Source organism: Vipera ursinii (assembly GCF_947247035.1).
Source record: "Vipera ursinii genome assembly, chromosome: 16".
In the NCBI taxonomy this organism is placed as follows: Eukaryota; Metazoa; Chordata; class Lepidosauria; order Squamata; family Viperidae; genus Vipera; species Vipera ursinii.
The window spans coordinates 6,409,341-6,430,183 of NC_139529.1; the positions used below are offsets into that span (position 1 = coordinate 6,409,341).

At 44.8% G+C, this 20,843-nt stretch overlaps 3 protein-coding genes across 20 annotated transcripts in view; 1 reads left to right on the forward strand and 2 right to left on the reverse strand.

Moving 5' to 3' along the window:
• Positions 1-6,464, reverse strand: part of AK8 (adenylate kinase 8) — a 48,961-nt gene extending 42,497 nt beyond the window's left edge. For 2 of the 3 annotated variants that reach the window (XM_083375143.1, XM_083375141.1), the window contains exons 1-3: positions 6,357-6,464; positions 5,380-5,573; positions 3,387-3,471 (exon numbers count right to left, since the gene is read on the reverse strand). In XM_083375143.1, the coding sequence (XP_083231269.1) occupies positions 3,387-3,471; positions 5,380-5,463 (169 nt within the window). In that variant the 5' untranslated portion in view covers positions 5,464-5,573; positions 6,357-6,464. The remainder of the gene's footprint in view (positions 1-3,386; positions 3,472-5,379; positions 5,574-6,356) is intronic. The other variant, XM_083375142.1, reaches the window with a different exon arrangement.
• The window catches only part of TSC1 (TSC complex subunit 1), a 37,995-nt gene continuing 23,588 nt past the window's right edge, over positions 6,437-20,843 (reverse strand). For 11 of the 16 annotated variants that reach the window (XM_083375053.1, XM_083375050.1, XM_083375041.1 and 8 more), the window contains one exon: positions 19,257-19,545. Coding sequence is in view for 1 of the 16 variants with exons in the window: in XM_083375042.1 (XP_083231168.1) it covers positions 6,547-6,591; positions 12,158-12,284 (172 nt within the window). In the remaining 15 variants the exon portion in view is untranslated. Of the gene's footprint in view, positions 6,592-12,157; positions 12,285-19,256; positions 19,549-20,843 lie in introns of those variants that run through there. The other 5 variants (XM_083375047.1, XM_083375044.1, XM_083375052.1 and 2 more) reach the window with 2 other exon arrangements.
• SPACA9 (sperm acrosome associated 9) lies at positions 8,017-14,360 on the forward strand. Its single transcript, XM_083375236.1, has 3 exons — positions 8,017-8,341; positions 11,512-11,714; positions 13,757-14,360. Exons 1-3 carry the CDS (start codon positions 8,198-8,200, stop codon positions 14,151-14,153), a joined length of 744 nt encoding a protein of 247 aa, XP_083231362.1. The 5' UTR covers positions 8,017-8,197; the 3' UTR covers positions 14,154-14,360.

Sequence of the window (20,843 nt, forward strand, 5' to 3'; positions counted from 1 at the left end):
TGGAGTGGGTGTGATGTGGTTGTGGGAACTTGGCCATCGGCGTCTCACGTTGTAGGAGCCAAAGAACCTAGTTCAATCCTAATCTGGCTTAAGAGGCAATATGAACTGAAGGGCTTTTAAATTAACTACATTAATATTGCTACATTCATTTTGATACTGTGTTGTTTTTTTAAAAAAAAATTAATGATAGGTTTTTGTTTTTATTATTTATTTTTGAAATGGCCTTACTGCTTTCGTTTCTAGGGTTCCTTTAAGGACGTTTTCTGCAAACAGAAAAGAGGCAAAAAGACTGTAATGGCTTTTAAAAAAAATTAAAAAAGAAAGGAAACAATAAACTAAAATAGAAAATAATAAACTAAATTAAACTAAATAAAACCAGATAAACTAAGAGAGCAAAATAAATTAAATACTAAAATACACTATAATATATAATAAAAACAACAAATTCAAGTAATCCGAAACAATGAAAAATGTACTAAAATATATAGAGAAATAAAACACAGGACAAAAAGCAAAATAAACACAAATGATAAACTAATATCTAAAGGAACAAAAAAATAATGATGACAATATATAATAAAGTAGACTAAAATATACAATATAAAGCGAGACCAACACAAATAAAAAACTGGAAATTTAAAGCAATTAAAAAAAACAAATTAAAATACACAATACAATAAATCAAAACATGCAATAAAAAGCAAAACTCCAATAACAAACCAAAATCTAAAACAACGAAGACGATACACACTAAAATAATAGCAACGATGAAGCGCTCCAATCTAAAATAATAAACTAAAATGACCAATTAAAATATAAAATAATAACAAGAAAAGACAGCCTGGTCTGATCTTGAACGGTAGCTTAGGAAGAAGAACGGTGCTGAGCCATTTCATTCCCCCCCCCCCAAAGCTTGGCAAGTATTTTTAACACTAAACTGGACAACTTTTAAAATCAAGAGCAAAATCCTCAGATTACAAATTCATCTGAACAAAGCTCTCTTGACTTGGGAGTTTTAAGGCAACGTTCCTTGACTTATTGGTTTTGAAAAGGATCGGAAAAAGAATATCTTAACCAAGGTACATTAAGCTGTTTCATCACCTAATTTCTTTCCAAATCAGATTAAAACACACAGCTTTTTTAAAAATTTCTCTTTTTCCCGTCTTCTTCATTTTTCCTTTCTCCTTTTTTTCTTCTTCTGTTCCGCCCCCCCCCCCCCTTAGAATTTTTTAACACCTTGAAACTTCAGCCTGGTAATGAGGAATTATTTATAAACAGAGTCATCGGAAATGTGCTTTGGTGCCAACACTAATCAACTTCTTCCACCGGCTTCAAAGCAAACAGAGGGGGGAAAAAAAATTAAAAAGACGCTTTCTAGCTCCAGATCCTTTTGAGGTTTAAGTAGGAAGCCTGATTTAAAATTCAGTCCAAAACCCGGAGGTACTGAAGCTTTAATACACTGCTTTCGTGGACAAACGTTTGATAAAAAAAAAAAAGAAACGTATCATTATACACACTGTATCATGCTTTAATATTGCCCAGGGCAACTATAAACGTTCGCTTTGTACTAAATCTGCTTTTCCTTTTGCTTAGGAGCAGCTAAGCAGACGTAGCAAATACATTGATTTACACATTTGCACGCTGGTAAAAAAAAAATAAAAAAATCTTCCACCATCCCTAAACATATGTCATGGATTTTTGAAAGGGAGAGGAACGAAAAGTGAATTCCTCCACAGGAAGATACAGATGTTCTGATAAAGCCTCCCCGGCTTTTTTTTTTTTTAAAAAATGCAATTAATTCATAACAGCCAAAATTCAATAAAGAATTTAAATAGAGGCTGACACCACCACCACCACCCATTTTTAAGGCCCCGGACCATCCTGACTTATCCTGGGATCATGGCGAAGAGAGAAAAATTAACTAGCTAAATACTTTATTTTCAAAAGAACTGGATTTAAAATTTAAAACATGTCAGAGAAATATTTCAACAAGAGTTCCTGACTGACAAAGAGTAGGATACAGTTCCCAAACTGCTTTAATAGTTGTGTGGCTTGTTGTCGTTTTCGCGTTTTGAAGGTTATCTTTCTGTAGGCAGCCCAGGGTCACAGCGGGGAAACGGGCGGCTCTACGAATTTAATCAATAAAATTTCACCAGCCAGCCAACCAATCAGCGGAAGTAGAAGTCAGTTTCTCCTGAAAATTGTGCAGTTTCACAGATTAAGATCCGGGTTTGTGGATGCTATGGAGTCAGATGCCTGCTGGAGGCAGATCAGAAAAAATGTAATATTTTTGGTATCTCTGAAAAGAAAGCTGTTCCGGGAACTAGTGGAAAAGACCCCGCTTTCTCCTTTGCTTCTTATTCCATTATCTATCTATTATCTTTTATTATCTATTACCTGTTATTTATTATCTATCATCTATTATGTAAGCTGTAAACCAGGACAGAGTTTGGCTTTTGAGTAAGCTGTAAACCAGGAAAAAGTCTGGGTTTGACCAAATTCTGGCATAATGTCATAAGCAAGCCAAAAACTCTGGCGAATTACTCAACAAAACCATTGCAATTCGCATTTGTTGTGCTGTGTTACCTCTCTGGTTTTAAATCCTCACCAGCTTTATCCTTCTCCACGAATTTAGGTCTAAATTACTACTACTGCTTTTGTGAAGAATTGAGAGAGGATATCTCCCTTTTCTACACTTCGCTTTAGAATTTATGACGAATTAAAATCATTTTTGACTTCATGACAGGAATACTTTTTTCTTTTAATTCCCCCCCACTTTTTTTGCCTCTACATCTCTGCTTGAAATCTTCTCTTGGGTGAAAACTGACTTGCGAGCAGAAATCATGAAAATTCATAGCTTTGCTGATGACTTTAATGAAGCGAAGGGGAGGGTTACCCTCCGTCTTCCAAAGCAGCCAGCTCCTTCTTCAAGATTAAGAAAAAGAAAATGCTATTAAATCAGACTTACAGAAATTCCTCTTCCGCTCTTCTTCCTTGTCTATTGGCTCTTGATTTTTATTTGACGGGGATGGAGTTGCATCTTCACTTATTTAACAAGGCTTCTAAACCACTAGACCAGCTGGGGAATTCTGGGAGTTGAAGTCCAAGCATCTTGAAGCGCGCTGGCTGGGGAATTCTGGGAGTTGTGTTCCACACATTTTAAAGTTGCCAAGTGTGAACAAACCTCTTCTAAAACTCCTTGCCCATCTGGAATCCTAAAGATGTTTGGGAACGAGGCAACCTACACAATCCCCAGCCGACAACGATCAATTCTGAAAGATGTACTCGTTCACTCCAGTTTGGGAAAACTGCTCAAAATTTTAGCAAATCATTTTCAATACAGGCAGAGGCCCGACCGCATCGCAACCATCGCCCTGCTTACTCACCATCACAGTTGCTGAATTTTAACTGCCTTATCAAGAAGTCTAGGGGGTTCTCCGGCCGGTGGACTAGCAAATTTCCCAGCAAATCCTAGAAAAGAATCAAATGGACTGAGTAACAAGGAAGCAATTTCTGGTCCCTGTTCAAAACATTTTTTCCACCAATCCAAAAGTTTGCCAAGTCAGAATTAACTAGGAAAAGCCCTCCGATGAAAAGCAGGTGCATTTATGAGCCCCTGTTTTTATAAACAGCTACAATGCCACTTGAGAAATAAATGCTGGACTATTGAATTAATTAAATGTTTACACTACCCAACTCTTGCTTTCTTTCAGGCATTTCATGACCCAACTGGGTAACATCATCAGTGCTAGAAGGGAGGGCAGAATGGAGGAGGAGGAGGATTGTGGGCCCTTGGTGCTTCTTGAGCTTGGTTGGTTTTCTTGAAGATGTTTCATTACCCAACTAGGTAATATCATCAGTGCTAGAAAAGAGCGGTGTTTGCTCTCTTGTTTATATACAGGAGTTGCCTTGCTACTGTTAGTAGGGATGTTACTTTCTTCTTGGTAATTCCTTGATTAGATTGTTGTTTCATTGTTTGTTTGATCTGGTAGTTCCTTGATTTAGCTGATTTATATATATATATAAATCCCATTTATATCCCGCCCTTCTCCGAAGACTCAGGGCGGCTTACAATATAAGAAGCACAAACCAATGTGCTTAGCAATAGCCTTCATTCTATGTATGCCTGCTTATTAGGGCTTTCGCCCCCCCCCCAGCGGCATTTTTACAAAGTCAGCTTATTGCCCCCAACAATCTGGGTCCTCATTTTACCTACCTGGGAAGGATGGAAGGCTGAGTCAACCTTGAGCCTGGTGGGACTCGAACCTGCACTAATATTTGATTTATATAGAATAGCTCTTGCAATCACAGAATATCTGTCCGTGTCAGAAACACTTAGTTTTAATCTTGTTTTCTGGGTGGTTGTTGTTGTTCTTGCAACTTAGCAAGCTATTTGCATATCTTAAAGTTGTATAAATCCAGAAGAGAAATTGCTAAACATGTTTTCTGAATAGTCTTACACTTTGAAACAATGCCTTACGACAGGGGTCTTCAAACTCAGCCCTGGCCGAGGAATTCTGGGAGTTGAAGTCCATAAGTCATAAAAGGGCAGAGTTTGAAGACCCCTGCTTTATGGCCTTTATTCATTTTTTTCAGTCCCCTTAATGGAACTTCTGAATGTCCAGCTTTGCAAAAGAATGCAATTTTTTTTCTTCCTCGTCTACAAGGCAAAATCTGTACATACGATCCTCTCCATTTACCTGTTCCGCTCTGAATCTTCTTCACAAACAAATTATTAGCAACTCTGCTCATGTTATTGATTCAGGGGAAAAAGCTTCCTGGTTTATATTACACAAGGACTTCTAACAATAAAAAAAATAAATCAGACGTCTAGGGCATTAGTGGATCTGCAATTGGAAAGTCTTGTTTCTAACAACAATAACAAAAAGCTGCAACAAAAACAGAGGTTTTGTGATGTTTTTAACTCACTCTTTAAAATGTTACTTTCTCAGCCCAATGTTGCTTCCAAGTTTGTCAACATTTCGAAAAACTACCTTGCAATTAATTTTTTTATTGGACTTCCTATCAGTCAGCGGAAGAACCCACAATTATTGTGCGGGAACGTGATTGTTTATGATGCCGTTGCTCAGCGTTGTGATCCTGAGTTCTAATGCTGCCTGGGAGACTTTGAGCCTGTCGTTTTATCTCCGCTCAGCCCACCTCACCGGGTTGTTGTTGTGGGGAAAATAAGAGCAAGAAGGAATGTTAGGTAGATTTGTTACTTCGGGTTAATTATAAAGATAATAAAGGCAGGCTAAAAAAAATAAAGATCTTTAAAAAGTATATATAAAAAAAAGATTTAGGGCCAGACTTCTAGGTAGGAACAAACTTCTTAGCCGCACCTAAAGCAGCTTCCCGCTTTTGCAATCTTCCCCTCACCTGCATCATTTCGAAAAGACGGTGCTTCTCCGCGTAGAGCCCCATCATTGGGGGGATATACAAAGGCCTCTTGGTAGCATCCATGGCGCCCCTAGCAACCGCGCGTCGCTAGGCTGCTACGCTACTAGAAGGAGACGAGCTTCGCCCGCGGTGGCGTCATCACCGAGCGACAGACCTCACACGCCGCCCGCTGGCTGGGCAAAAGAGACTGGGTTGCGGCGACGGGGTTGGCCGGTAGAGGGCGGCCGAGAGGCCAAAAAAAAAAAAAACCGCTTCGCCCAGGCTTCATCGCTCGAGCTTTTTTTTTTTTTTTTTTGCACGCGTTCAAAGCAAGACTGGCTTTTTCCTTCGCCTGCACGGGTTTCTCCCGGGTTGTGTGAACGCAGTCACATTTCAGCTCGCACGAGGGACTCTCCACGCACACACCCCGCCCCCAGCTTCTATTGCACCCCTCTCTCTCTCTTCCCCCGTTAAAACCTTGCGCACCAGCCAGAGGCAGCAGCAGCCGACTAGGTGCCTCGGGGGAGCCCTCCCCACCCACCCACACCCAGCAAGGCAAAGGGAAGAAGACAGTTGGGCAGCAAAGAGATACCTAACCCTGCCAACCTTCCGCTTGCTGGGCTCCGGCAACGGCCAAAGCCCTAGCTGGTTGGCGGATAGACTGCTCCTGGCTTTGGAGGCTCGGCGGAGCTTGTTTTTTTGTTTTTGCAAAAAGCCGGGCTTTCCTCGGCTAGTCCCCATGTGTAAGGGGTGGGGGGGGTGGGGGCGGGGGGCGTGGCGGCTGAGCAAGGGTCCCCGCCCCTCGGTTGCCCGGGAGACGCGTGTAACAATTGCCCGGCTCGTCTCGGGCTTGCAAAGAGGCGGGCGGGGGAGTAAAGAAGCCGCTGGATCCATCCGGGTGGTCGCCGGCAGCAGCAGCAGCGACTCCGGGACATGCAGAAGAATCGGGGAGAAGAATAAAGGTGAGCCCAGCCTACCTGGCAGGGGGAGCTGGAACGCCGAAGGAACGCTGGATGGTGCCCTTTCCGCGGGCGGATCGGTGGATGGTGCCCTTTCCATGCCGCCGGTCCTGAGTTCCGATCCTGCGAACATTCCGGAGTCTTTGCTTTCGCTTCCGTGCCTGTAGTAGTTTTTTTCTCCCCCAAGAGGCGCTGAATCCTCAGCTGATCAAAGAGATCCCTTTTGCTCTGGGTTCAAATCAACGGAGAAGCTCTATTTTAATGAGAGATAAGCAGCTTATCAACTTCTCACAGGACATTCAAGTCTGCACTTTTCCTGGAGGGAAGTGAGACAATTTTAAGCACATTACACCTAGAGACACGTAGTTAGATCGACGGCTACATAGATCAAAATAATTTATTATTATTTTAATTCCATTTATATCCCGCCCTTCTCCAAAGACTCAGGGCGGCTTACAAGCTTAGCAGTAGCCTTCATTCTATGTATAGCCCTAATAAGCAGGCATATACATAGAATGAAGGCTACTGCTAAGCTTGTAAGCCGCCCTGAGTCTTCGGAGAAGGGCGGGATATAAATGGAATTAAAATAATAATAAATAAAAATAATTATAATAATAAAAGGTAAACTGGGGGCCTTTCCAAAAGGGCACGGATGGAGCTTAACAGAAAAAATATCTCCCCACTGACAATATTTCCATCGATGAGATCGGACAACCCCTTGTCTGAAACGATACAGCGGGTTGGACTAGAAGACCTCCGGGGTCCCTCCCAATTCTTGTTATTCTCCTAAACGGGGTGGATTCACACGTGCAGAGTGTCAGTGGAAGATTCTCAATTCACCCAGCTCACGGTTCTCCCAAGGGTGCTTTTTCCAAAAAGCAACCGGACTTTCTGGTGTGTGTGTGTTTTTTCCCCCTTGAAAATGTTTTGCTTCTCACTCAAGGAGCTTCTTCCGTTCTGACTAAACGAACGGGAAGGATTTATATTCGGGTGACTGCAAAGAATATCTGTCCTTCGTTTCCCCAACAGCAGCGACTCCCTTAACAATCGGCAACAAGTTTGTAAAATCGGGCACGCATCAAGGACTGCCTCTGCGCTTCCTTGCTTATTTATTTACAAAGTTTATCTGCCGCGCATCTCATATCCAACGTCCCCCTTGACTTTGCTTGTCAGAAGGTCCCAAAAGGGGATTGCGTGTGACACACACACACACACACACACACACCAGGGACACCGCGACCGTCATAAATGTGAGTCGGTTGCCACGCCTCTGCAGTGGCGTAGCGTGGGTTGTCAGCACCCGGGGCAAGTAATTTGCGCCCCTTAACCTGTGGATTTTAGCACTCCAGTCTCTTCCACTAGATTAGTTAAAGAAACCCTTACCCCCTAAGCCAGGGGTCGGCAACCTCGGCTCTTTTATGACTCGTGGACTTCAACTCCCAGAATTCCTGAGCCAGCTATGCTGGCTCAGGAATTCTGGGAGTTGTAGTCCACGAGTCATAAAAGAGCCGAGGTTGCCGACCCCTGCCCTAAGCACATGTATTGTTTGTTATGAAAATACTGATGTAATTAAAGTAAAATGCATCTAATGCGCCCCCCCAGATGTTGCGCCCGGTGCGGCCGGCCCCCCCTGCACCCCCCATGCTACGCCACTGCGCCTCTGAATTTTAATCCCGTGACCGGGGGGGGGGGGGTGTGTGCCGGAAAGGTGGTAAGTGTGTAAAAATGCACTTTTTTTTCCCAGGGCCGCCGTAGTGACTTTGAACAGTCAGCTAAGCGAATTGCCGCAAGTTGAGGACCTCCTGCTTTGCAACTAACGCCTGGCTTGCTTCTTTCCCTTCTAGGAGGGGGAAAAAAAAATGAATGAAATCAAGGAAAGCCTTCGGAGCATTGAACAGACGTATAAAATCTTCCAGCAGCAGCAGTTCACCTTCATCGCTGCCCTGGAACACGTCCGAGAAAACGCCCATGATAAAATTAAGCCTGTGTCCAGCATTGGGCAGGTAAGGGGGGTCCGGCACCTGCCGCCACTCTTGGACGTAAAGCTGGGGTGACCGAACTGAGGGGCAGGTGGGGAGATGAGCAAAGCCTTTGGAGAAAAGGGGATCAATCTGTTCTCCAAAAGCGGCTTTTTCCCAAGGCAACTAGACTTCTTTGTGGTGCTAGAGGAGGTTTTTGCTTCTGGTCCGAGAAGCTGCTTCAGTTCTACCTACAGGATTCGTCTCTCTCCCACACGCACAGACACGTGTGTGTGTGTGCGTGCGATCGCACGCGCACGGGCCAAGGTGCAGATAAACCTCCAAGGGGCCTCGGGCGACTCTCGGAAGGAGTGCCAATGACCAGAGGACTGCAAGGAATAGAAATCCTTCCGTTTTTCTCCACTGTTACGTCAGAACTGGAGAAGCTTCTCAGAATGAGAAGTGAAACGTTTTCGGAGAAAAACAAAAAACAAAAAACAAAAGTCCAGTTGCCTTTTGAAAGGAAAAGGAAAAAAAAAAAACAAAGCAGCTTTGGGACAACCATGAGCTGGACGACAGAGAATCTCCAGAGAGATTTATTAGGATAAGAAGTAATGGATGGAAATTAAAAAAAGGAGGGAAGCAACCTAGAAATAAGAAATTTCCTGATTTCTTTTTCTTTCTTTCTTTCTTTCTCTTTGTTTCTTTCTTTGTTTCTTTCTTTCTTTCTTTGTTTCTTTCTTTCTTTCTTTCTTTCTTTCTTTCTTTCTTTCTTTCTTTCTTTTTTACCTTCCTTCCTTCCTCTTTCTTTCTTTCTTTCTTTCTTTCTTTCTTACCTTCCTTCCTCTTTCTTTCTTACCTTCCTTCCTCTTTCTCTTTCTTTCTATCTTTCTTTTCTTTCTTTCTTTCTTCCTTCCTTCCTTCCTTCCTTCCTTCTCAAAATTTACATAACCGCCCAACTCTCTCTCAGTGACTCCGGCAGCTTACTTACACAGATAGAAACCTAACACAAAACAATTAAAAAGCCATTTTTGCCTTTGGATTGTTTTGACCTAATGAATAAAAACAAAAAAAAAACAGAATGAATGCATGTGAAGACTGGACTCATCTCCTTTTCTTGACTTCCTGAAAACTTTCTCCTCCAAAACTGAAATGGAGAACGTGGCAGTGTCCCCCCCTCGCACCACCGGGGCGTTCCCACGGGGCAGCAGCGATAACATTTGAAAGTGCCTATTAAAATTAATGGCTCTGTAGCCGAGGGGGCCGTGATGGATGTAGAAGTGTCTGCTAAAGCAGCATGATGAATGGAGGCAGGTGGGATTTTTATTTTATTTTCCGGACTGTGGGGACTCACGTTAAAAAGAAATGTCAACTCTTTAAGTGAGGGAAAAAGAAGGAAGGAAGGAAGGAAGGAAGGAAGGAAGGAAGGAAGGAAGGAAGGAAGGAAGGAAGGAAGGAAGGGAGATGAAGATGAAGATGATGAAGGAGCAGGAGGAGAAGACACCTTATATGGATTATCTTTGAAGTAACTCTTTTAAAAGAAGAAGAAAAAATGAAGGATCTCATTGAGTCAACCTGTAGGTCTGGGCTGGACTATCACTCAACCATTCATATCTCTGTTATCCATACATCCACCCACCCACTTCCTCTCTCTCTCTCTCTCTCTCTTTCTTTCTATCATCTATGTCTGTCTGTCTGTCTACCTCTCTACCTAATCTCTCTCTAATCATCTTGTCTACATAGCTATCCATTTCATCTATCTAGGTCTAGGTCTTCTCTCTCTCTTATCCATCCATTTCCTCTCATCTGTCTACCATCCACCCATCCGTCCCATAAATTTTGATCAGCGGATCCTGGCGGAAAAAAGAAGCAAAAAAAAAAAAGAGAGGACACAAATAATAACCACAGCAGCTGAATTATCGTAACCCAAGGCTTAACAACCACGGAGCTGAGTGTGTGTGTGTGGGGGGGGCAGGCCCACGTCACCTTCTCCCCCCCCCCCGTTTGCAAGGAACCCCAAACCTTGGAGCTGTGTCTACTAGCACAAGACTTTCTTTTTCCAAAGACACACACACACACACACACACACACACACACACACAGAGAGAGAGAGAGGAAGAGAGAGAGAGAGAAAAAGAGATTTTATTTTGATCTACTACATTGCCCCACCAGGCTTGGGAGCAGCTGAGGAGTCAGGAAGAAGAGTTTGAATCTGGTGGGGCCACTTTAAAAGGAGGTCTCTCTCCCCCACACACCCCCTTCTCTTTTCCTTTCTTTTTCTGCTGAGCTGGTCACCCCGGGATCCAATTAAGCCCAGGAACAACCCAGGAACCGCTCTGGTGCAGGAACCAGACTGCCTGCTATTACAGCTGACCTGAGACCCATCCAGCAGCCAACTGAGGATTGCGGTTTGCAACACAATGCCGGCCAGTCTCGGATTGGAGTCAGCAACCTCTGCACCCCATTATCTTCCCCTGAAACTTTCTCTCTTCCTAACTTTTCACAGAGGGAGGGAGGGAGGGAGGAAGAGGGATGGTGGGGAGCAAAACTCGCTAGATAATGACCAGGGGTTTTTTTTGTGTGTGTGTGGTGTTTTTTTTTTTTTCAAAAGTTGCAGTTTTTTGCAGCTCTGCTCCGAAGCGCAAACCACAAACTGCAAAGCCGGCTTGGAGACAGACTGCCTTCCTTCGATGGGCTTAATCTGGTTAATGAATTTCCCTCTGGCTCTGGGTGACAAAGTGACAAAGAAATGGGGGGGGTGGGAGGGGTGTGTGTGCAGCACGCTTAGTTGAAGCCCCCCTCTTAATAGAAGCGAGGTTAAGCGTGCCTTGCGTTGCCTGCCAGATTGTGACGTGTCAACACGGTCTGTAAATACAGGGAGTCCTCGGCTTACGGACAGTAACTGTGCCCCCAAATTTCCTACCTTTCGCTAAGCAAAACGGCTGTTTAAGTGAATTTCGCCCCATTTGACGACCTTTCTCGCCACGGCTGTTAAGCGAATCACTGCAGATGTTAAGTTAGCAGCACGGTTGTTAAATGAATGTGGCTTCCTCAAGGTGGCAAAAGGGGATCACGTGATCTCCCCGGGACGCTGCAACCGTCACAAATACGATGGTTTCAATTTCCAATTTTGATGCCGCTGTAACTCTGAATGGTCACTAAATGAAGCCGAGGACCCAGCTACATTGCCCATCCTTGCACTGCTTGTCCAACAGGTGCAGACGTACATGGACCACTATTGCAACAATACCACCGACAAACGCATCCTCCTGATGTTTCTCAACATCTGCTGTGAACTGCACAAGCTTTGCCAAAGGCTGGAGTCCCTGCACCCTGGAAACAGCACCACCAACGCCATCTTGGAGAAGTGCAAGATGTACGTCAGCCACAGCAACGACCTCAGTGGCCTCCGGGCTAAGTAAGTTTCTAGTCCCTCTTGGCCCCTCCACGCCCTAGCCTTGCAGAAAGCCTTAAGTTAGCTTCCTTAGAGATTTAACTAGCATTGATGGAGTCGTGCGTCTCAGATCCATGACTCCGGAGGGCTTAACGATCTGAGAATGAGTAAAAACGTATTTTTTTGCGGGGGAAACACACACTCCATCCGGACAACTCTGAAATGAGCTGCATCACACCGCCAGGTTGAGCACAGTTCTTTCCAGGACCCAACCTAGGTTGTTCACCAAGACCAGAGGTTTAATCTCCTGAGCTTTGAGTCTTCCACAAACACAAAACAGAGACCTGGGAACCGTGGCTTACAAGCCACAAAATATGAGTGTTTGTGGAGGATTGGTTGACTTATGTTCCTTCGAGTCACTTGCAACGTCTGGGCACCACAAAGAACTAGGAGGATCTGTCCTTAACCTGGTCTTCTGGGTCTTCCAGTGGTGACCCCATCAAGCAGTGTAACTGCATCCATCCAGCCGTGATCCTGGTAGTTCTCTTCTTCTTCCAATTCTGGTCACCACAATATAAAAAAGATGTTGAGGCTCTGGAAATAGTGCAGAGAAGAGAAACAAGAATGATTAGGGAGCTGGAGGCTAAAACATACGAAGAATGGTTATAACAATTGGGTATGTCTATGACAGTGAGGACAATCAACCAGTGGAACAGCTTGCCTCCAGAAATTGTGGAGATTTTAAAGAAGAGGCCAGACAGTCATTTGCCTGAGATGGTATAGGTTCTCCTGCTTAAGTGGAGGGCTGGACTAGAAGATCTCCAAGGTCCCTTCCAGCATCTAGTCTAGTCTAGTCTAGTCTAATGAAAAGGAGACATGACCAGCAGTGTTCCAATATTTGAGGGGATCCTACAAAGACTGGGGTGTGTGTGTGTGTGTGTCAAACTTCTTTCCAAAGCACCAGAAGGCAGGACAGGAAGCAGTGGAGAGAAGCAACCTAGAATTAAGAAGAAATTTCCTAACGGTGAGGGCAATCAACCAATAGAACAACCTGCCTCCAAAAGTTGTGGGTGCTCCATCACTGGAGGCTTTCAAGACAGCCATTTGTCTGGAATGCCCCGGGAAGATCTCCAAGATCCCTTTCAACTCTTTATTATTCTACGTTCTGTCTTCTCTTTCCATCCACCTTTCCCAGCATCAGAGCTAGGTCCTCACATAACGTCTTCCAAGTAGAATAATTTGAGCCCAAGTCCATGGCGCCCAGGGTGAAAGATCTGATTTGCTTTATTGAACGATCCCTGGGATTGTTTCCTTGACCATCCACATATTCTCAGGAGCCTTCTCCAACACCGAAGCTCCCGAAGCCTCCATGTGCTTCCTCTCCTTCGAAGTCCAACATCCACAGAGTGTGCCCGGCAAGGTTAGGGTTTGCATGATCCCGATCTTTTCTAGGGAAAGACGCACCGTGGCCTTTGATGTGTCTGAACTTGATTGCGGTGTGTTAGACTGTGGTGCATTTCTTGACTGTGGGTGGTTGATCCCAAAAGCCAGCAGCTCTCAGCCTCCAGGAGAGTTTGCGGAAGAGCGTGGCAAAGGGGCCAGAGCATAGCATGGTGTGCTTCAACTGATTGGAAAGTTCTTCTCCTTCTCCTCCTCCACAGAATAATTGTTTCTCCTTTTCCTTCTCCATGTAATTCCTTCTCCTCCTTCTCCACTTCTGCTTCTAATTCCTTCTTCTCGTTTCTTCTCCTTCCCTTCTCCATATAACTCCTTCCTTTTCTCCTCCTCCCCTTTATATAATTCCTTCTCCTTCTTTCTCCTTCTCCGCTTCTCTAATTCCTTCTCCTCCTTCCTCCGATTTTCCTCCTCCTTTTAATTCCTTCTCTTTTCCTTCTCCTCTCCTTCATATAATTCCTTCTCCTGCTTTCTCCTTCTCCTAATTCCTTCTCTTCCCCTTCTCCATATAAATCCTTCTCCTTTCCCCCCTTTGCCCTATAATTTCTTCACCTCTGTGTAATTCTTTTTCCTTCTCTTATCTTTCTTTCCTCCTCCTCCACGCACCGCAGATACCCTCACGACGTGGTCAACCATCTCAGCTGCGACGAAGCCCGGAACCATTACGGCGGGGTGGTGAGCCTCATCCCCATCGTCCTGGACTGCATGAAGGAGTGGGTGGCCCACACGGAGAAGCTCCCGCGAAACATGCTCCAGAGCGTGAGTGCCCGCAAAGCGGCCATCCTCCAGCAGATAAACTTGCCAACCCGGACCAAGAAGGGCTTCAACCTGTCCGGCCGGCCCACGTTCGTCACCGAGGCTTGCCAGACCAAGCTCAGCTTGGTGGATAAGGCTCAGAAGCGGGAGAATAGGCGGGCGGCTAAAATAAAACAGATGGGCGGCCTTGGGCGAGCCATTCAAAAATTCCTGGACGGTCCCTGGAAACCGCCTGGTAAAAACGCTTTTTGAACCCAACCAAACCCAACTAAATAGAGGCGTGTGAGCTGGAGGGGGGGCAGGAAAACGGCACGACCCGCACATTTGCATGGTGTCTAGAAATTAAAATTTAGTCTCCCTGGAACTGCTTCAGCGATGGCCTTTTCTGAGAGCGGTGCAGAAAAGACAGGCCACGCTCAGTTGTGTCAATCAGCCGTGGGCCTTGCCTTCGTAGGATCCTTTTTCACAGCCCGCTCAGGGTCCTGTGCCCCGGTTGTAGATCACGGGATGACCTGGCTGGATGTGGATCACAACCCTGCTCCGATTTGCGTTTTCTTGTTGTTGGTGGCGTAAAGGCAGGAGCCCAAGCAGCGTTGAACGGAATCACCACTTAAGCCAACTAGCTTGAACTCAAGATTGCGTTGGCCAATGGGTCAACCGACACGTAGGCTGGGGAGTTAGGAAGACCTGTTCCTATGTTTTTTTTTTGGGGGGGGGGGAGGGAATCAGAAATAAGATTTCACCTGTCAAAAACCTGTTGGATTTGGTGGTCTGATTCTCAGTTGACTGGGGGGAGTCCCCATCAAGTCAACCTTGTTGAACTTTAGAAGCCCGTCCATACTTGGGCAAGTTGATCAGGCTGTCTCCCATCGGGCAATCCGGTTGAATCGTTCGGTTCTGAGGGCAACTAGATCAAATTTTACCTTCCAGCCAAATCTCCGCCCTACTCCTGGTCAAAACGACGTGCAGCCCTAGAGCCCGTTCCCTTGTGTAGGTCTCCCACTGGCTTTCCAAACCTGATCCCAGAGCAGACGTACTTAAATCAGGACCTTGGTGATCAGGGAGCAGAAGCAGCAGCAGATTGCAAGATTCAATCTGAGTCGGTCCCCGGGATGGAAAGGTTTATTCTTCCAAGGTTTCTGCCTTGTTCTGAAGCCCATCCTCAGGGAATGAGTGCCCTGGGCACCGTAAATACAAACAGGTAGAACAGCCCAACGCACACATTCTGGAGATAGCAACACAAGTCGAGAAAGCTTGGAAGAATAAACCTTTGGTCCCAGCGACCAACTCAGATTGGATCCTGCAACATTTTCCTGGAAGACGTAAACGGCAGATTTGTTAATTTTGGGGAAGCCACCTTAGACATTTTGCAACCCGAAACCAACATGCATTGGAAAGCTGGAACTTCGCTATTGGAAAACTCCGTTTTCTTCCTTCTCGATGTCCACCACAGGGGCAGAAAACTGGTTGTTTTTTTTTAAAAAAAATGTTTAAAAAGACGCCTGCAATATTTGATCTCCCAGTTCTGCTCTTTGGGTCTGATTGTGGTTTTTTTTTTTGTTTTCCACCTTCTCACAGGCTTCTTAAAACTACCTCTGCCTTTTTTTTGCTTCCAACCCGAAGACGCTTCTGAATAAAGCCATTTCCCTTGCACTTAATGCTCTTTGCTAAAATGTTCAGACCAAAGGTGGTTGGTGGCCAGTAGATAAAACCTTGTAGGAACCCCTGCCAGCCCCCATTTTGCAATGGGGGTGGTGGTGAGACGCTGAACCACAAACTAACCACGGGCGGGTGGGTTTGCTGGAGCCACCCGTGGTTGACCGAAAGCTTGGAGCAGTTTGGGGGAAAAAAATCCCGATTTTCTTTGTACAGGTAGCCCTCGACTTGACAATGAAAAATCCTTCTTGTTAAAGCTGCGATAGGGATGAGTGTGTTTTGTAGACCACTGTGGTTTTTCTCCCAAAAGGCCAACTTTGCCCCCATTCAAGCCATCCTGGGTGGCTTGTTTATTTCTGGGATCTGCTAAACCAGAAAAGTCCCTGACTTATGACAACGGAGCCCCAAATTTCTGTTGTTAAGCCAGGTGGTTATTAAGTGGGTTTTGCCTAGTTTTAAGACCTTCCTTGCCACAAGGAAATCACGGCAGTTATTTACAACTTCGCAGTTGTGAAGAGCATCTGGCTTTCCCTCCCGCCTCCCCCTTTGCCTGTCGGAAGGTCGCAATAAAAGCGGAATCGTGAAACCGCGACCATCCTAAACCGGAGCCAGTTGCCAAGTGTCCGAATTTTGATCACGTAACTATGAAGGATGCTACGACGGTCATTAAGGGTGAGGAACGGCCCCACGTCACCCTTTCCAGTGCTGTTTTAACTCTTGAGCAGTCGCTAAACGAAGGGTCGCTGAGTCGAGGACTATCTGTAACAGTCACGCCGTCTTTTTTAAGGGTGGGATCGCTGTCTCAACAGATGGGACTCACGTTTATCGGAGCTGTGTAGTTTTAGGCGAGTATCTGTCAAGAATATTGCCGAGAAAGGATTGGGACTAGAATCTAGATCAATGCTCCCTTTAATATTCAGGCATTTTGGGGGTTCAGCAAAGAGGGTGTGTGCCGGATTTTTTTTTTTGTGGCGTTTATGGAAGCAGGAATTAAAAACCCTACTTTCCCACGGAGGTGCTCAGGAACGCTTATTGCAGCATCACGGTCTTCCCACCGATCAGAGGATACAGGTAAATCCTCAACTTATGACCAATCGGGAATGGAACGTCCATTGCTGAAGCAGGCCGTGGTTGAACGAGCCGCACCCTTTTCGCCGTGAAGCGAGCCACATGGCCGCTCAGCGAACCCCAGCTTCCCTCATTGGCCTTGCTATCTGGGAAGGGTCGCAAAGGGGGAGTGTGCGGCCCTCCCGGGACGCCGCAACAGGCAGCAGTACACGCCAGTTGCCAAGTGCCCCAATTCTCATCCCATAGATGTGGAGATGCCCTAACAGCCGTGAAGCGTTGAGGCCGGTTGTAAAGCCCTTTTTCCCGTGGCCTCGTAACTTTGAACGGTCACTGAACAAAACGGTTATAACTGGAGAACCGCCTGTATGGTACCAGTCTTAAAAAGATTGCCTTCGCCTTAAAAACATGTTTCCCCTTCCGACGCCTTAGAGAGCCAAAACGCGGCAAGGATAGTGGAGCGTTTCTTCTCTTCGAAATCGATGAATAATTGAGCTCTTCCAACCTGCACCCTCCAGGTCCTGCGGCATGAAAATGTTTATTATTTATGGGGCTGTTTATAGAACTACCCCGGCTATTCTGCTTAGCACAAGAAAGCAAGGGTAGCGATTTATTTTTCTTTTTGTATCTTGCTGGCTTTCTCTCTCTCTCTCTCTCCTCCGTAATACATATTTAATCAGTTTGATCCAGGTGAGCAAGAGACTCTTTGAATATTAAACTAGCGTGGAGACTTCCCCCCCCTTTTTTCAAAAAAAAGAAGGTATGTGTTTGGTGTCAAAGATTTCTTCAGCTGCCGATAAAACGACTCTCCTACACCTTTTCAGCCAGAAGTCCAGATATTAAACGGGATCTTTTTAACCGCCCTGTTCTTAAGGTTTGCAAACCAGGGATGGCTGGCGTCCCTTTGAATCCCTCCAAAGGCTGAACTTAAAAGGAGGTAAAGGATTCAAAACGGAATACGGGGGAAATTGCCTGAAGATACTTTACAGCAGTTTCTTTTTTTTTTTTTTAACTAGGAAAAAAACCCACAGAACTTGTTTTTTGTTGTTTTAAAAAAAAGATTCTGGAATGTTTGATCAAGGCAAAAGTTCAAATGATAGAAAATTGCAGGGTTTCCCCCCCAAACTTTTAATCTCTCATAAAAGCCCAGTCCAGTTTGAAAAAATCGGATTTAGCATTCCTTCCCCTTGTTGGGAGCCAAGTTCGATACCGTAAACAGTTTTGAGAAGCCTGAGCTGCACCCAGAAAGGAGAAAGCAGCAAAAACTTTATAAAGGAGAAACAAAAATGTGTTTTTTCCGCCATTCCCATCTCTAGATCCTACCACCCTTGGCACGTTGCCGAGAAAGAGCTGATCCGGGATTACTTTTTGATCTTCCTTCCTTTGGGATCGCATCCCTAAATGGAGGGTTGTATGTTGGGTACTGCCTGTAAGGTGCAAGTGATATTCTGAACTGGATTAGCAGAAATACAAGAAGAGAACAGGGTTATTAGCAGGGTTGGAAGGGACCTTGGTGGTCTTCCATTCCAGCCCCATGCTCCATCAGGAGACCCTAACCAATTTCAGACAAATGGCTGTCCAATCTCTCCTTAAAAACCTCCAGGGATGGAGCACCCACAACACCGATTAATTGTCCTCCCCGTCAGGAAATTTCTCCTTAGTTCCAGGTTGCTTCTCTTCTGGATGAGTTTCCATCCGTTGCTTCTTGTCCTGCCTTGGGAGAATAGGTGGACCCCACCCTCTTCATTGTGGCAACCCCTGAGATATTGGAAGACTGCTATCATGTCTCCCCTAGTTCTTCTTTTTTCATTAAACTAGAGATTATCCAGTTCCTGGAACCGTTCTTTATGTGTTTTAGCCTTCCAGACACCAGTTGCTAAATTACATTTCTCTAAGATGCCCAGTAAATTCGAAGCCACCGGAAAAATAATTCTATTTCCTCTCTCCATCCAGTATAACCACTAGCCTGCTGGAAGTTTTTGTTCTGCTGACCATTTAACAGTTTTGTGGTGGGTCTTGTGAAAAAGAACATAGAACACATAGGGAGCCCCAGAGGTCTTCTAGTCCAACTGCCTGCTTAAGGCAGGAGACCTTACTATCCTGGTCAAATGGTTGTCTAATTCTCTATTTATTTATTTTTTTAAAAAAGCCCTTTTCTTTCCCATTGGCTGTCTGGAACGGAACAGGCTGCAGTTTTCAATCCTGTTCCGTTTCCCACCCAAAGAAAAATATGGTTATTTACACAAGCCAGCCAAGGTGGCTTCCAACTAGGTGGTTTATTCTGAAGGGTGGGGTGAAAAAAAAAACACCTCTCAACCCTAAGATGAATGAAAAACAATATATATTTATATATATTTTAATTTGTTCACAGTTAAACACAAGCAACTGCCTTGATGTATTAGAACATTCTAGTTAATGTCAGCAAAACACCCTCGGTTCGGTTTTGCTTGTGAAATATTTTAAGTTTCGATTGTACCATTTCATAGCATCACTTCATCATCGCTGTGGCTTTTTTCCCCCCCTTCCCCCCCCTTTTTTAAAAAAAAAGTCATTTATTTTTGTGTTTAAATCATGCTTACAAAGAGAGCGATGGAGGAAACATTTCCTGTTTAGACAGCTTGGTTTCATTCATTCTCTCTCTCTCTCTCTCTCTCTCTCTCTCTCTCTCTCTCTCTCTCTCTCTCAAAAGATTTAACTAAAAACAGTCAGGTTTTTTTTTCTTTTTTCTCTTAAAGGAAAAAAAAAACAAGGATTATTTTTCAGCTTCGCTAACGAGAACTTTTCTTTCCCCCCCTCCACAAAATTGCAAAAAAAAAAAAAAAAAAACCAAAACAAGAACTTCATTATGTACGCTACACATCCGTGATTCAAAGAGTTGCTTTGATAAGGATACCCAGAGTGATTCCTCCATCTTTTCTGTGGTCTGCTGGGAAAAATGGGATGGGGTAAATTCCACTAATTCATCATTAAGGTCATTTGCCTCTTTTCGAAAAGCAAATGAAGGAGCCAGTTCTAACCTTGGGGAGGAGGAAAAGACAGATTATTTTGACCACTGACGACAATAACAAAAAAAAAAGAGATCCTTTCAATTAAATCTAGGACTGCCTGCAGTTGAAAAAGCGGAACTTGCTTCCCGATAAAAGACAAACCCCCCCCATGAATGTATTTCCAAATCCAGATAGCTAAAATGAGAAATCAGGTTGAGGTGGGTGGAAAGACAACCCGAACCCCCAATACCAAGGATAGGGAAGCGAAAAATCAGCCCCTATAAGTGAGCTAAAGGGGATCTGCAAATCCGCCTGTGCGCCAGAGTGAGACGGTGCGGAACAGGGGTCTCCAAACATTTGCAACTTGGAAGACTTGTGGACTTCCAGCGGCCAGGTTTGAAAGCCCCAGTTGCGAAGGACCACGAGGACGGGGGGGCTATCCCAATGGGAATACCCCTGTGGAATAAGAGAGGTTTAAAAAAAAACTATTCTGCCTGGGCTGAAAAAAGGCCAGCCTTAGCTTTGAGCACAGAGCAGTTAAAATTAAATCAATTTTAGGAGTAGAATTGTGGGGTAGGGGTGGGGAGAAATGAACTTTTCTTTCTTCCGTTACGGCAGGGGTCTCCAACCAAACCTGGCCATTTTTTTAAAGACTTGTGGACTTCCAACTCTCCAGAATGGCCGGCTGTCCCACAAGTCTTAAAAAGCACCCAAGTTTGGAGACCTCTGCTTTAAGGAATGGGAGCTTCGACCACAGAGAACAGCATTCAAGTCTCTGACCTCGTATCTGGACAGCACTACAGCCCCCATCAGCCACACTTCTTCAGCCCATCCATTTTTTTTAAAGAAAAAAATGTGAGCGAGCTTGGAAAGGATAAAAACAAGGCAGCTCGCAATTTTTCCTGACACTCTGGTCTCGCACCGCTCACCTGTTCGCACCCTCATTAAATCCCATTGCAAGGCTCACCGTGTTTTTTCCTGCTCAGACAACCGCTATTTAAATTCACCACCTGTTTAGGGAAGCCTCAAGGAAGGGTTGAAGAGAGAGAGAGAGAGAGGGAGAGGGAGGAGTCTCTTTTTTAATAATAATAATAACAATAATAATAAAAAGGGCTTGGTTTAAGAAATGCACGAAGGCCCACTGGAGGAAAAGCAAGAGATGGCAATTTTGGGGTATACCTTAGCAGCTTTTTCTGACGAGAAGGTCCTCCCCAGGCTGGCTTTGTGACAAAGG

Coding starts and splice junctions, on each gene's coding strand:
- SPACA9 (XM_083375236.1), top strand. CDS start 8,198: ATGAATGAAATCAAGGAAAGCCTTCGGAGCATTGAACAGACGTATAAA. Junction 8,342..11,511: donor CTGTGTCCAGCATTGGGCAG/GTAAGGGGGGTC, acceptor CTTGTCCAACAG/GTGCAGACGTACATGGACCA. Junction 11,715..13,756: donor CTCAGTGGCCTCCGGGCTAA/GTAAGTTTCTAG, acceptor CACGCACCGCAG/ATACCCTCACGACGTGGTCA.